The sequence below is a fragment of the Porites lutea genome, chromosome 6, assembly GCF_958299795.1.
Source record: "Porites lutea chromosome 6, jaPorLute2.1, whole genome shotgun sequence".
Taxonomy (NCBI): Eukaryota; Metazoa; Cnidaria; class Anthozoa; order Scleractinia; family Poritidae; genus Porites; species Porites lutea.
Genome location: NC_133206.1, coordinates 15,140,170 through 15,154,970, shown reverse-complemented (window position 1 = coordinate 15,154,970; position 14,801 = coordinate 15,140,170). Strand labels below are relative to the sequence as shown.

Sequence of the window (14,801 nt, the reverse complement as noted above, 5' to 3'; positions counted from 1 at the left end):
AACTATGTCGAAATTTTGCTTTCTGCGCATGCCCGAACTTCGCAAGCTGATATTTTGCATCTGGATCAGAAGGCCGCCAAGTGTACGACCTGTAGACCGGTTTGTGGTAAGTTTTAGCTCTTTATAGCACGACAGTGACCAGAAAACCACTCGACTAGCTTCAAAACGCGTTTTTCGGCAAAATCTCCAGGAGCGAATGGGTTAAGCAAAGTACCAAGCTTTTTGAAAAAAATCCACTTTTCAGCATAAAACAACCAAATCTGTCTATTTCAAGTAAAATCAGGTGAAAAAGTTGGTAAAAGGCCATTTTTAGGTTTTTTGATTAACCCATTCGCCCCTGAACCGCCCGTAACCGCCCGTGCGGATCCAGGTCCTTTCTACCCTTTGTGACGTCATCAGTTTTAACGGTCAGGGACAACTTTCTTCGGTAACTTGTGCAGAGTGAAGAGATCTTTCAAACCATACCAGAATGACCACAATTCAGTCAAGGACACCGGAGAAAGAAGCAAAAAACCACGTGACAAGGACCTGAAAATCTCCATGAAAATCTTGTTCCATTACCCACCTACCTTTCCTTTCACCTAATCCTAAGATCCTAAAAGCTTTCCTAAAAACTCTTCCCACCAAAATGAAGCCTACTAAATGCCCAGCAAGAGAAAAAAAAAATGAGGCAAGAAAAGCGAAAAAAGAAGGGAGGAGAGAAAGCGAAAAGTAAAAGTCAAGACTGCTGTGTCACTTTTAAACCCAAAAACTATGTCGAAATTTTGCTTTCTGCGCATGCCCGAACTTCGCAAGCTGATATTTTGCATCTGGATCAGAAGGCCGCCAAGTGTACGACCTGTAGACCGGTTTGTGGTAAGTTTTAGCTCTTTATAGCACGACAGTGACCAGAAAACCACTCGACTAGCTTCAAAACGCGTTTTTCGGCAAAATCTCCAGGAGCGAATGGGTTAAGCAAAGTACCAAGCTTTTTGAAAAAAATCCACTTTTCAGCATAAAACAACCAAATCTGTCTATTTCAAGTAAAATCAGGTGAAAAAGTTGGTAAAAGGCCATTTTTAGGTTTTTTGATTAACCCATTCGCCCCTGAACCGCCCGTAACCGCCCGTGCGGATCCAGGTCCTTTCTACCCTTTGTGACGTCATCAGTTTTAACGGTCAGGGACAACTTTCTTCGGTAACTTGTGCAGAGTGAAGAGATCTTTCAAACCATACCAGAATGACCACAATTCAGTCAAGGACACCGGAGAAAGAAGCAAAAAACCACGTGACAAGGACCTGAAAATCTCCATGAAAATCTTGTTCCATTACCCACCTACCTTTCCTTTCACCTAATCCTAAGATCCTAAAAGCTTTCCTAAAAACTCTTCCCACCAAAATGAAGCCTACTAAATGCCCAGCAAGAGAAAAAAAAAATGAGGCAAGAAAAGCGAAAAAAGAAGGGAGGAGAGAAAGCGAAAAGTAAAAGTCAAGACTGCTGTGTCACTTTTAAACCCAAAAACTATGTCGAAATTTTGCTTTCTGCGCATGCCCGAACTTCGCAAGCTGATATTTTGCATCTGGATCAGAAGGCCGCCAAGTGTACGACCTGTAGACCGGTTTGTGGTAAGTTTTAGCTCTTTATAGCACGACAGTGACCAGAAAACCACTCGACTAGCTTCAAAACGCGTTTTTCGGCAAAATCTCCAGGAGCGAATGGGTTAAGCAAAGTACCAAGCTTTTTGAAAAAAATCCACTTTTCAGCATAAAACAACCAAATCTGTCTATTTCAAGTAAAATCAGGTGAAAAAGTTGGTAAAAGGCCATTTTTAGGTTTTTTGATTAACCCATTCGCCCCTGAACCGCCCGTAACCGCCCGTGCGGATCCAGGTCCTTTCTACCCTTTGTGACGTCATCAGTTTTAACGGTCAGGGACAACTTTCTTCGGTAACTTGTGCAGAGTGAAGAGATCTTTCAAACCATACCAGAATGACCACAATTCAGTCAAGGACACCGGAGAAAGAAGCAAAAAACCACGTGACAAGGACCTGAAAATCTCCATGAAAATCTTGTTCCATTACCCACCTACCTTTCCTTTCACCTAATCCTAAGATCCTAAAAGCTTTCCTAAAAACTCTTCCCACCAAAATGAAGCCTACTAAATGCCCAGCAAGAGAAAAAAAAAATGAGGCAAGAAAAGCGAAAAAAGAAGGGAGGAGAGAAAGCGAAAAGTAAAAGTCAAGACTGCTGTGTCACTTTTAAACCCAAAAACTATGTCGAAATTTTGCTTTCTGCGCATGCCCGAACTTCGCAAGCTGATATTTTGCATCTGGATCAGAAGGCCGCCAAGTGTACGACCTGTAGACCGGTTTGTGGTAAGTTTTAGCTCTTTATAGCACGACAGTGACCAGAAAACCACTCGACTAGCTTCAAAACGCGTTTTTCGGCAAAATCTCCAGGAGCGAATGGGTTAAGCAAAGTACCAAGCTTTTTGAAAAAAATCCACTTTTCAGCATAAAACAACCAAATCTGTCTATTTCAAGTAAAATCAGGTGAAAAAGTTGGTAAAAGGCCATTTTTAGGTTTTTTGATTAACCCATTCGCCCCTGAACCGCCCGTAACCGCCCGTGCGGATCCAGGTCCTTTCTACCCTTTGTGACGTCATCAGTTTTAACGGTCAGGGACAACTTTCTTCGGTAACTTGTGCAGAGTGAAGAGATCTTTCAAACCATACCAGAATGACCACAATTCAGTCAAGGACACCGGAGAAAGAAGCAAAAAACCACGTGACAAGGACCTGAAAATCTCCATGAAAATCTTGTTCCATTACCCACCTACCTTTCCTTTCACCTAATCCTAAGATCCTAAAAGCTTTCCTAAAAACTCTTCCCACCAAAATGAAGCCTACTAAATGCCCAGCAAGAGAAAAAAAAAATGAGGCAAGAAAAGCGAAAAAAGAAGGGAGGAGAGAAAGCGAAAAGTAAAAGTCAAGACTGCTGTGTCACTTTTAAACCCAAAAACTATGTCGAAATTTTGCTTTCTGCGCATGCCCGAACTTCGCAAGCTGATATTTTGCATCTGGATCAGAAGGCCGCCAAGTGTACGACCTGTAGACCGGTTTGTGGTAAGTTTTAGCTCTTTATAGCACGACAGTGACCAGAAAACCACTCGACTAGCTTCAAAACGCGTTTTTCGGCAAAATCTCCAGGAGCGAATGGGTTAAGCAAAGTACCAAGCTTTTTGAAAAAAATCCACTTTTCAGCATAAAACAACCAAATCTGTCTATTTCAAGTAAAATCAGGTGAAAAAGTTGGTAAAAGGCCATTTTTAGGTTTTTTGATTAACCCATTCGCCCCTGAACCGCCCGTAACCGCCCGTGCGGATCCAGGTCCTTTCTACCCTTTGTGACGTCATCAGTTTTAACGGTCAGGGACAACTTTCTTCGGTAACTTGTGCAGAGTGAAGAGATCTTTCAAACCATACCAGAATGACCACAATTCAGTCAAGGACACCGGAGAAAGAAGCAAAAAACCACGTGACAAGGACCTGAAAATCTCCATGAAAATCTTGTTCCATTACCCACCTACCTTTCCTTTCACCTAATCCTAAGATCCTAAAAGCTTTCCTAAAAACTCTTCCCACCAAAATGAAGCCTACTAAATGCCCAGCAAGAGAAAAAAAAAATGAGGCAAGAAAAGCGAAAAAAGAAGGGAGGAGAGAAAGCGAAAAGTAAAAGTCAAGACTGCTGTGTCACTTTTAAACCCAAAAACTGTCGAAATTTTGCTTTCTGCGCATGCCCGAACTTCGCAAGCTGATATTTTGCATCTGGATCAGAAGGCCGCCAAGTGTACGACCTGTAGACCGGTTTGTGGTAAGTTTTAGCTCTTTATAGCACGACAGTGACCAGAAAACCACTCGACTAGCTTCAAAACGCGTTTTTCGGCAAAATCTCCAGGAGCGAATGGGTTAACTTTGCCCTAATATGGACACCGAAAAGCAGAGCTAAATATACATGTTACAAAAAAAGAAATTAATGTTTTGTAAGGCAGGATTGTATTAAGTTTGCCATCTTTGGGAGAAACTACATGTGTAATAGAGAGATATGTGTGCATATGGAGGGATACAACTGCGTTTACATGTTAAGCTACGAGAAGTTGTAGATACTGTAGGTTGCTACTCAATAATAATTTTTTTTAACGTTGTTGCCCTTCCTTGGTTTAAAAAATCTGTATAGGAATGCCCATACATGTAGTTTTCAAAGAACTAAATCCCCCCCCCCCCCCCACTGTTCATGATGCTGAGACAATGTTTATTCTAGAGATATCAATTGATACTGAAAATGTTTATGATAATACACACTGTTGTTTACTTTAATTTTGAGTACTATCACCATTTCTTGCGGCAGAGTATTATATCACTACAATATTATAATAAATGTTTGGATTTTGAAAGTTTCACATAATTTGAAAATGATCAACATACATGTATATGTATGTTAGAGGTCAAAATTAAATTCAGGTTACAAATTTTTTAACCTAGGTTGATTTCCTTTTTCTCTCAGCCCTAATTATACATGAATTAGGGCTGGGAGACAAAGGAAATTGAGCATCAACCTACATGTAAGTTAAAAAATTTTAATCTGAATTTGATTTTAACCTGTAACATGCACTTTAAGGTTAAAATGCTTACAAAGGAGCTGGAGCTAGTCAGAGTCAGTGGAGAAAAAACTAAAGACGATCTGGAAGGATCTGAAACAACTGTTTACGATTTGGAAAAACAGCTGAAACGGAAGGATTGGGAGTTAACAGATCAACAGAGCATGCACAGAGCTAAAGAGGCTGAAATGGAAGCAGAGGTTGAACAACTGAGATCTGCTTTTAGCAAGGCACAAGATCGATTTCAGCACAAGCATGCAGAGCTGGATCGTTATACTAAAGAGAAGGAACAAGCCCTTGTTGCAGCTAAAGAAGTATGCATAGCCTGCAAAAACATCTGTTTCTCCTCGCTCTTCGCCGCTAGGCACATTGTGCGAGGAGGAACGTCTGTGACTCAGCGACAGAAATTCCATACTGATGACATAAAATCTGTCCAGAATCAGGTCAGAAGTGCTGATTGGTGGACGGAGTAGTTACATTGTTTTAGTTATTGTTTACGAATGACAGACAAAAGGCCACAAAGGTCAAATGTTAAACGCAAAGAGTCTCTAACAAAACAGTCAATATTTGTGGAATATAGTCTTCCCTAGAAGAAGCATTTGAATTTTGCTGGAGCTAGTTGGCAGATGAACTCAATACTTTTCCAAAATCGACCACAAGACACGTAAAATTGGACAAATGTGCATTCGAAACCCTATGACTACCACATTTATTATCTAAACATCCATTTGCGTCATCAGTATGGAATTTCTGTCGCTGAGTCGCAGATGTTCCTCCACGCAAAACTTCCCTAGCAGTGAAGAGCAAGGAGAAGCGGATGTTTTCGCAGGCTTAAGTATGCATGGTTTAAGAGAAACAATCCCAGAATGCAATCTATGATGCTATAACTAGATGCTGATTGCTGATTACATTCTTGAGAAGCTGTCTCTCTCTTTTCTTCAACAGAAACCTCAGCATGACAAAAGTGTTACACTCAAAATTCTTACCTTACACCCTGAAATCCCCTAGATATTTATAATAAATATTAAAATCTGTAGATCTGAAAATAGCTTTTGTTACCGATCTCTCTTTAACTCTTCTAAAATATAAGAGCTTACACTTTGCATCCCTTGTGCAATAACAGCATAAATTTTTATGTCATCCAATTTAGTGTTTCACTTTCACTGCCTTAGTTGCTTGGAATAGTATTGCATAGCATATTCAAGATGTGTTCTAGAAAATACCCAAGAATACCTCACATGAAAGGGTTTCTGGCTTTAACTTCCACACCGCTCCAGAAATTCAACATATACATGTAATTTAGCTTTGAGATTCCTCTCTATGTACATCACTGTATGACCTTCCAATTGTGAAGTAAAGAAAACTTGTTTTTAATTTTTGTTTCCCATAAGAGCTACAGTGAGCTTGAAAGAAGTTTAGAAGAGAAGATCCGTACATTGCAAAATCAGCTGGAAACAGAACAGGTTGAGTGTCGCAGATTGGTTTGGGCTAATAGTGATGCCGTGAAGGAAAGACAGCTGGAAGTGCAAAGGTATGAAAGAGTTTGTGATACTACATGATGTTGTTGCGATTTAAGTTCCTACAATGTCTGAAAGCTTTCTATTCTTGTAGACCATGGCTATGAATTCCAGAAGAAAAAAGAAAATAATGGTGAATTTGCATTAAATTTTCCCAACCAATCATATGAGGCCTCGTTATATCTCTCAGGTGCCTCTTTACTTATACATCTGACAAGAAATTTGATCATCTGTAACATCAAGTGAGCTCAGCCATAACAGGTTTTATGGGTTACAGCCCTCAATGAAACTTCCGCTCCATTTTAATATCATTATTATTTAATGTTTACGTTATTATAATTTTTAATATTACCTCATTATTCTACAGGGCCCAGTTCCTGAAATGCTAAGTAGTGCTAATAATAATAAACTTTATTTATATAGCGCTCATATCCTGAGCTCATGGCGCTTTACAATGTAAAAAAGGGGAAAATGAAATGATTTACATATCACAAGCATGAAACAAAAAATATATATATATTAAAAATCTATTTACAATCATTATATTACAGGTCTTAAAATCATAAAGTTTACAAAAACAATGACCCACTCTCTAAAAATTGCCTAAAAAGATATGTTTTCAATTCTTTCTTAAAACCAGTTAAAGATGGTGACTTACGCAAATCTAATGGTAGTGAATTCCACAGTTTAGGGGCACACATTGAAAAAGCCTTGTGCTAATCAATTTGTGTTAATCTAGGAAGAAATTTTTTGTTGACAATAACTATTGTATTTACTTTCCTATAGACCTCTTTAGCTTGTATGTTTTGTTTTCCCAATTGAGGTCCCAGGAGAACTTGATCCTTTGTCTTTTCATAAATTATGTGTACATATACACGTGAATAAAACGAAATTTGAAAGAAACAGTTCTCTAGGGTATTGTCACATGACTTTTATTAGGAAAACAAAACATAGAAGCTAAAGAGGTCTATAGATTGTTTAGAGTATCATTTTGTGTTATCATTGCTGCAACTCAGATTATAGACTAGGTTATACTGTTATTGTAGATGTACCAGTATATTAAGCTTTAGGTGCATGTTCCTTGACTTGAAAATGGTGCTTAAAAATTGGCTAGCCCTGGATGACACACTTGAGTAAAAGGGCATAGACCTTTATGGCAAGTACTATTATGACAATTAATAATTATTATTATTTATTCTGCTGTTTTGGCATTATTTCACCTTTCTGTTAGCTGAAGTTAAATTAAGGAGCAATATTTTGTCTCTCTATTCTGTCTCCCTGTTAACATATATTAGGTTACAAGCAACCATAGCTGATCTAGAAAACAAGCTAGACAAGCAAGCAGCTGAGTATTCTCAGTCCACAGTAGCTCGTGACATGGAACTAGAGGCCCTAAGACAACAGGAAGAGAAGATGAGACTTGAGACTGTACAAATCAAAGAGGCTACAGACAGGTTAATGCTTTGTTTTTAAACAACTGATAGTTACTGCCGTGAAACTTGTACATGTATCAAGGGGACACTCATATTAATAATAATTTAATAATTAAGAATTTATATTGTGCAGTTTTCATGACAAGATGATAAACTGCACATTACAACAATACAAAGAATAAAAAATAACTAAATGATAAATAAGAATTACATCATGTGTTGTGTATAATATCAAAAAACCTAAGAATAAAAAGCCTCACTGAAGGGTACGTCTTAAATAGTTTTGCTAAAAATAAATAAAAATTACATAGTTGTGTTAGGTATTAAGTAATCCTAACTGTGAATGAAAAGCCTTGCTAAAAAGATGTATCTTCAAAATTTTTTTAAAAGTGTCAACAGATTTGGACATTCTAATTCCCAGAGGTAAATTGTTCCAGAGTTTAGGCGCCAAAGCAATGAAAGTACGGTCGCCCAGGGTTGTTTAAGTTTTCATAGGACCTTAACTGGTGTCTGTTCGATGAAGGTGTCTTCTTAGTTCAGGTTTGTTTATTATGTAGAGCTCATGGAAGGCTTGTTTTGCAAACCTAATTATCAGGCATAATTATACATTTACCGATTGATTTTATTTGATTTTTGTTTCATTTTCACAGTTATCTTTGATGTAAGCATTAGTTTATCGTTTTTTTCTTAGAACATCATGTAGTTTTTGGACCTCATAGTGGGGCTTTCTCAGTCTTCCAGGCCTCTTGGCAAAGTTTGTACAGCTTTATATAAATATTAAAATAGTTCGTCACAGATACTAAGGAAGAGAATTACTACTTTTGGATGTACTGTATGTGTTATTGCTTGTGCTTTTGCTTTTGGTGTTAACGATTTTTAATTACTGTAATCTAGGTACAAAAAAGAGCTCACTTTAGCAATGGAGCGAGAGGCTTCCTTAGAAAGATCTAGAGCCCAGTTGGAAGTTGACTGGCAGCGGCGCTGTGAGGACACTGAAAGAAAAGTGTACAGCAAGCAGGAGCAACTCATTACTGGTCTCACAAAGCAAAGAGATCAGGTAAATGTACAATCGTTGGTGTGATTTTCTGGAAAAGTGAATTAAAGCTACAACCATGTCCATTTCATCAGATTCTGAGCCTGGCATTAGACTATTTTCTTTGGTTTAAGAACAACTGGCCCAGGGACGCAACATGGTGGGTACTAACTGAGGGCTCTGTGCCTCTACATTTGAAAACCAATGACACTTTTACCATTAAAGATGTGTTTTGAGAGGATTCCAATTTGGTTTTGTAATCTTATGAGTGATTAACAAATACGGGGCCATCCGATTTGTTTAGTCATGAATATGATCTCAGACTGAATTGGACAACAGGAAGTTCTGTTACCAATCAGTCATAACTACAACAAAATCTGTTATGCTTTAAGTTTTTTAAAGAATAAAATAAAAGATATTCCGAGAGTATTTTGCTAGAAGTGAAAACAAAAACATTCTATTGCACACGCATGATGCCACGTACTGTCCAATTACTTAGGCATAACGCATAGTGTCCTAGGCTGTCCTATTAATGCTGAAATCAGTGCAGTTGATAGCCAATCTGATTTGAGAATATTATATTATTGTTGGGATTAACACTGATATTACCTGATGGCATTATCTTTATTTTGGAGAAAGTAAGCTATAATACAGTTAAACCTCCTCTCCTGGTCCCAATGATACCAAATTTCATGCAGTGTCTACCTCTACAATGAAGGCACCTTTCTCTATTCTAGACAGTTCTCTAGGTCTTAAAGATACCAAAAGTCATACAGTCCCTACCTCTATAATACAGACACCTCTCTAATAAGGAAACTTAGCCCTGTCCCTTTGGTGTCCTTAATAAGGAGTTTTAATGTAGTGTCAAATGCTACTCAGCAGGGTTGTCACTAAGATTTCAAGTTGCCGGGTACAACAGGTAGGCGGGGAATCAAACAGCTTAGGGATTTCTTTTGGTTTTATTTGTCTTCTATTTTCATATGAAAGTACCCAGGGGCCACGTTCATAACAGCCGGAGAAATCCCCGCCCCCCAGCTCTTAATGACAACCCTGTGCTACTGTAATTTCTGGAAGTATAATAATGGCTTTGGTGTTTATTTCTGTCAGTCTGTGGCATTAGCTCAAGAGCGAGAGCGGGAACTGGCTCAGCGGGATAGCCTGATACGTGTATTGACTGAGACCAGAGATCAGGCCCTTGCCACGCTTCAGAGACATGGTCTTGCCATTCCAACGCAGTTACCCAGTAAGGACAAACAGACGGCAATCAATGCACATGGCACTGCTGATCGACAGGATTTACCTGCAGAAGAGAAGATCAAAGCCTTGGAAGTTCAGAATGCTGATTTAAGGGCTGTGATCAGACAGATGCGACATGACATGGAGGATCTTAACAACCAGCTGGCTGGCAGGCCTCCTTCTGTTTTGGTACGAGGCAGAGATGATGGGGAGGGGCCTTCTGTACCACTTACCAAAGGTATGTTGCAGTGCCTGGTTGTCGTGGTGATGTCACTGAATTCAGTATAACCCTTTATAACACTGTAGTTACGTAGAACAAACTTAGTGACTTAGAACAAACGCAACTGAATTGTAGTCAGCAGTCACCAGCACCTTTCAAACGACTCACTGACAGACTGGGGCAAAACTGACAACCATTGACTGGTCAACTGACAATTTGACTAACAATTAAGAACCGTTATAACTGTGAAAAAAGACGGATCGAACCCCCCCACCTCACATTTAGAGTCTTTGTAGCCTATAACAACGATCAATAAGATTGCGATTTTATTGACCAATCAGGTCAATAATCAGAGTCAAATACCATCAACTGACTTGCTTCTCACAAGTTGTCAAAACATCGGTCACTTTTAACAGTCCTATTCAGAACTTTATTCACCCGGACGATCATATTCTACCTACTCATGAATTCAGTATGTCACATGCCTGGAAATGATTTGTGAACACAACAAGCACTTCTTATAATAATCTACATAAATTACTAGAAGCAATGAGAGGAGTACTTTGAATTACCTCTATCTTACATGTCATCTTTCGTTTCAAAATGATAACTAGGTTAAAATGCATCCATAAACTGTTACATTCAAGAATTTAACGCGTATTGCTTGTTCATTTCTGTATTTGTATGCACTCACCTTCTTCATCAAACATAATTAACCTCTTCAGACGATCAAAACTGCCTAGTATTTATTATTTTTATTTTTAAAAAACACGATTCTTTTACCACAAACATGTCGCCAGTTTAAGTGCTCAAAGACCTCACAACTCCCAGACTTACTGACTTGCCAATAACCTCCCTCGCCAGAATACGTTGAGTCATTGGAGAAAGAAATCACAGAATTAAAATCAAAGAACAGAACACTGCGACAGAGGATGGAAGAAGTGGCATCTAAAGCCTCCAAACCTCCTCCGTATGGTCGGCCTGGGCTACCTGGAACTCAGACACAAGATCCATTTATACAGGCCCATATCAAGGAACTGAACGGAGCAGTCGGTAATGATAATAATGATAATAGTTATACTAATAATAAACAATTATTGGATGAGGTTTTTGTGATATCCCGAATAATCAAGGTCGAGGTAAGAGTTATCAGCCGAGCCTAACTAATCTGTAGGTTGCGCTGATTTCCAAAATTAGCTGTAGGCTCTTAGCCAATAAGAAAACAGATGATGAGTACAATGTGTAATAATAATAACTGGTAATAACTAAAGGTTACGGAGTGCGGGCGACAGCAATCGAAGGTCAAAACGCTTTTGCTCCATCACTCTGCTTTGCTTAAGTTTCACGTGAGAGATAGTCAAAACACGCGTAATCAGATTACAAGTGATAGAAGGTCCAAACGTGCGTGATCAAATTGCGTTCTATGCGTTCCATTCATTCTTAGTGGAAGTCTAAACGAGTGCTGGCTACGTACATGCGACGCATGCGTAATAACAACGTGGAGATTAGGACTGCGGACTCCTCCTGTCGCCCGCAATAAAACAGTCAACTCTATCTAGGACTGACAACTTTGGGACGGGCACTAAGTGTCCGTCTTAGAGAGATGTCTATCTTATAGAGGTATCCCTTATGAGAGAGACGACTGTAAAATCAAGGAACTGCATGGAGCAATCTAACATATGGCACACGGTGATGCCAGATTCTGGTATCACGAATCAGAGGCGATGAAAAAAGTCTACTGGCTCCCATACCGTTCGTTCTTCTCTCCACACCACCCTCCCCTGGGAGCCCATTCACAAGCTCATGGATAGGCTTCATACTTTGTCTTTGAGCAGGCGCTTTACGTCAGGAAAAGCTTGAGCTGTCCGCACAAGTGAAGAAGCACCAAGCTACTGTGGATCATCTTCAAGGATCATTGAACCAAGTTCATGAGGAGGTATGGCGATAAAACATACACTGTACATAGAGGTATTGCTATTGCCCGTTAATGTATTGCTTAGCGGAGACATTTTTAGATTTGCTCTGTTCACTGGACTGTCTTTCCCCATATGAAAATTGAATACGTGTCGGTATCACCAACTCAGGGCTCTCATTAACATTGAAAGTAGCAGAGAAAGTAGCCGGTTATTTGGCCAACGAATCGTCCCATATTTGTTATGTTTGACTCATCTTCAAACTCAGAATAGCTGGCTGACTTTGCTAACAAAAGGTCAATATAAACTGAAAATTATCTTTTACCAATGATGTTATATGGAGCAGAGTGACTTACCTAGGGAGACAAAAATACAAGTTTTTTGAGGTCAAACAAAATTAAATCTCAACATTTTAATTAAAAAGGTGGAAGCCCTCAAGAAAGAGCTTGGCAGAAGAAATAAAGGGTATAGAACCCACGTACCCGACCAACACACGCAATTAAACTGTAAATCAAGATTACCTACAGCAAAGAAAACTGTTATTGAGACATACAATTTGAATAATATTGTGGTAGGCCATTTTCACGAAATAACGAGTGCCGTTTGTGTCCAGTACCGTAAATGACCTAATAGACACCTACTTTCAAATAAATGCCCCCTTTATGCTGTTAAATTTGTTTTAGACGCCCTTCTCTAATAAGTGCCCCCCCGTCTAATAGACGCCCCCGATAAGAATTACTCCAAAATACCAGGAATTAGCAAGAAGGAGCAAAATCATTCAACTCATGCGATCAATCAGTTTCTTGCTTGATTAACCAGGGTTGACGTATTTCATGTTGTTCAATGTCAAGTTCAAACTAAAGTAAGGATAGACAATGATAACACAAAAACCCTGAGCGAGGATTCTGACATCGATGTTGGGATTTGAAAGAGCGATATGGATCTCTAGACGGCCTAGACGTATCAATTGATGGAGTGGGTAATTCGCTGTTTTTAAACTTAGTTTATATGTTTAACGAAAGCATATTAGTTTTGTTGAGCTTGTTACAGTTATGAGAATAAACGTCTATTAAACGCCCCCGCTTGGACGCGCCCTATAATTAAATAGACGTCCTGGGTCCAGTTGCTTGAAGCATGGTTAGCGTTAACCAGCGTTTAATACCTTGACAACGTATATTTGGTTTTGATACTGCTTAACCAATGGTTAAAGCTAACCATGCTTTGAGCAACTCAGCCCTGGGCGTTTAGTAGGTCATTAACAGTATTTAACTGTAGTTGTCTTAATGGCTTTGTGTTTTAGGTTCGCCAGAAACAGTTAGCAGTAGATCAACTGCAGTACGAGCTTACAACTCAAAACAGACGTGCAACTGATGAGCTTAGTGCCCTAAAACAGCGAATAACAGAACTGGAACTGCAGCTTATTCAGACCAGAAGAGAGGCTGATGAGTACTTCAAAAGTGGACTGGAAAGGAATGCTGAGGCCACTTCCTTGGGGAATCAGGTAACACTTCAAATACATTCATCACTTTAACATTGCCTGTAATAAAGACCTTTAGGGGCCGACCATTTAACTCTTGAGGGGGGCTGGTGGGTGATTTCTGGTCATCAAGAATTTTTTTTCTAGCAATCCGGTGGGCAGGATATTTTTCTCCCTTTTTTTCCCATAAGCTTTCTATTACATTTGTGCTGCATGCAATTTTTTTCTTCCGACAAGCGCTTGCAGGAATTTTTTTTTTCAAAATCACCCACCCCCACCCCCCCCCCCTCAAGAGTTAAATGGTCGGCCCCTTAGTGTCTAAGACGAGGACTGACGACTACGAGAACGAGATGTTCCATGGATGTTCTCAATGCCCAGAAGTGCGCGCGCGTCAACCAGCGTTATTTTGGCGGGAAAACATCCAAATCGAGGTTTAAGTGTTTGGCAGACAATAATGTGATAAAACTATCTTTTGGCAAAACAAGATGGACTGGTTTGCTACCTAGGACCCGCTCTTTTAATCTTGAGATTTAGATTTGAACATTTGTCCATAGAAACTGGTCATCAGTTAAAAAATTGTGTCATAATTCAAAAGTATGATCTCTTGGCTGGGCTACATTGACACAACGACGAAGTCAAAGTTCAACTTCGAACGCATTGCATTGTCCTCGCAAGATGCTAATCTCAATTTTGATGATATGACCAACTGATTTGGATTTTCTTTTCTCTACTTCAGCTGTCAACACTTAAAGTGGAACTGGCATCCCAGGGGGGAGGGGGTAAGCTGTTTAATCCTCAGGCCTCAGTTGTTAAACAGCTTCAAGAAGAAATTCTTCGTCTCCGAAGACAGCTTTTGTCAGGTAGGTATAAACTTCATTCACTTCGCCGCATATGGAAGTCATTCTGATGTGCGTAGAACATTTAGCAGTAGCGAAACAAGCGGATACCAAACAGCATGCTTACTACTCCATTCAGTGTTGTTCAGGATCTCCTGCATAAGTGGATCGCAGCCTTTCAAATAACTCGTTATTGCCGATAACCCTTCACCCGGACAGCAATCTATAAAGCGACTTTGAATGAAGTACAAAGTATCCAGTGCCGTGTCGAAATGTTTTTAACCGCGTATCACTTTCATGGAAAGTAGTGGTGTTTGCATATATTACCTTGAAAAATCTATTAGAAACGGTTGCAAGCCCCTTAACTAATAAACTAAAGTGCTACTACTAAGAATAAAAATACGATAGAGTATAAATAGGAAGGGACAAACATTTACCCTAGTAGCATTGACATGGAACGCGTTATTTTTTTTTTAATGCTCGTTCTGTCTCCAGTATGCAGC

At 39.4% G+C, this 14,801-nt stretch overlaps 1 protein-coding gene across 1 annotated transcript in view; it reads left to right on the top strand.

Moving 5' to 3' along the window:
* The window catches only part of LOC140941716 (coiled-coil domain-containing protein 57-like), a 29,333-nt gene that overhangs the window by 11,353 nt on the left and 3,179 nt on the right, over window positions 1–14,801 (top strand). The window contains exons 5-13 of the mRNA XM_073390730.1: window positions 4,654–4,947; window positions 6,025–6,164; window positions 7,446–7,604; window positions 8,478–8,640; window positions 9,724–10,090; window positions 10,937–11,125; window positions 11,908–12,008; window positions 13,286–13,486; window positions 14,199–14,322. Coding sequence (XP_073246831.1) covers window positions 4,654–4,947; window positions 6,025–6,164; window positions 7,446–7,604; window positions 8,478–8,640; window positions 9,724–10,090; window positions 10,937–11,125; window positions 11,908–12,008; window positions 13,286–13,486; window positions 14,199–14,322 — 1,738 coding nt within the window. The remainder of the gene's footprint in view (window positions 1–4,653; window positions 4,948–6,024; window positions 6,165–7,445; window positions 7,605–8,477; window positions 8,641–9,723; window positions 10,091–10,936; window positions 11,126–11,907; window positions 12,009–13,285; window positions 13,487–14,198; window positions 14,323–14,801) is intronic.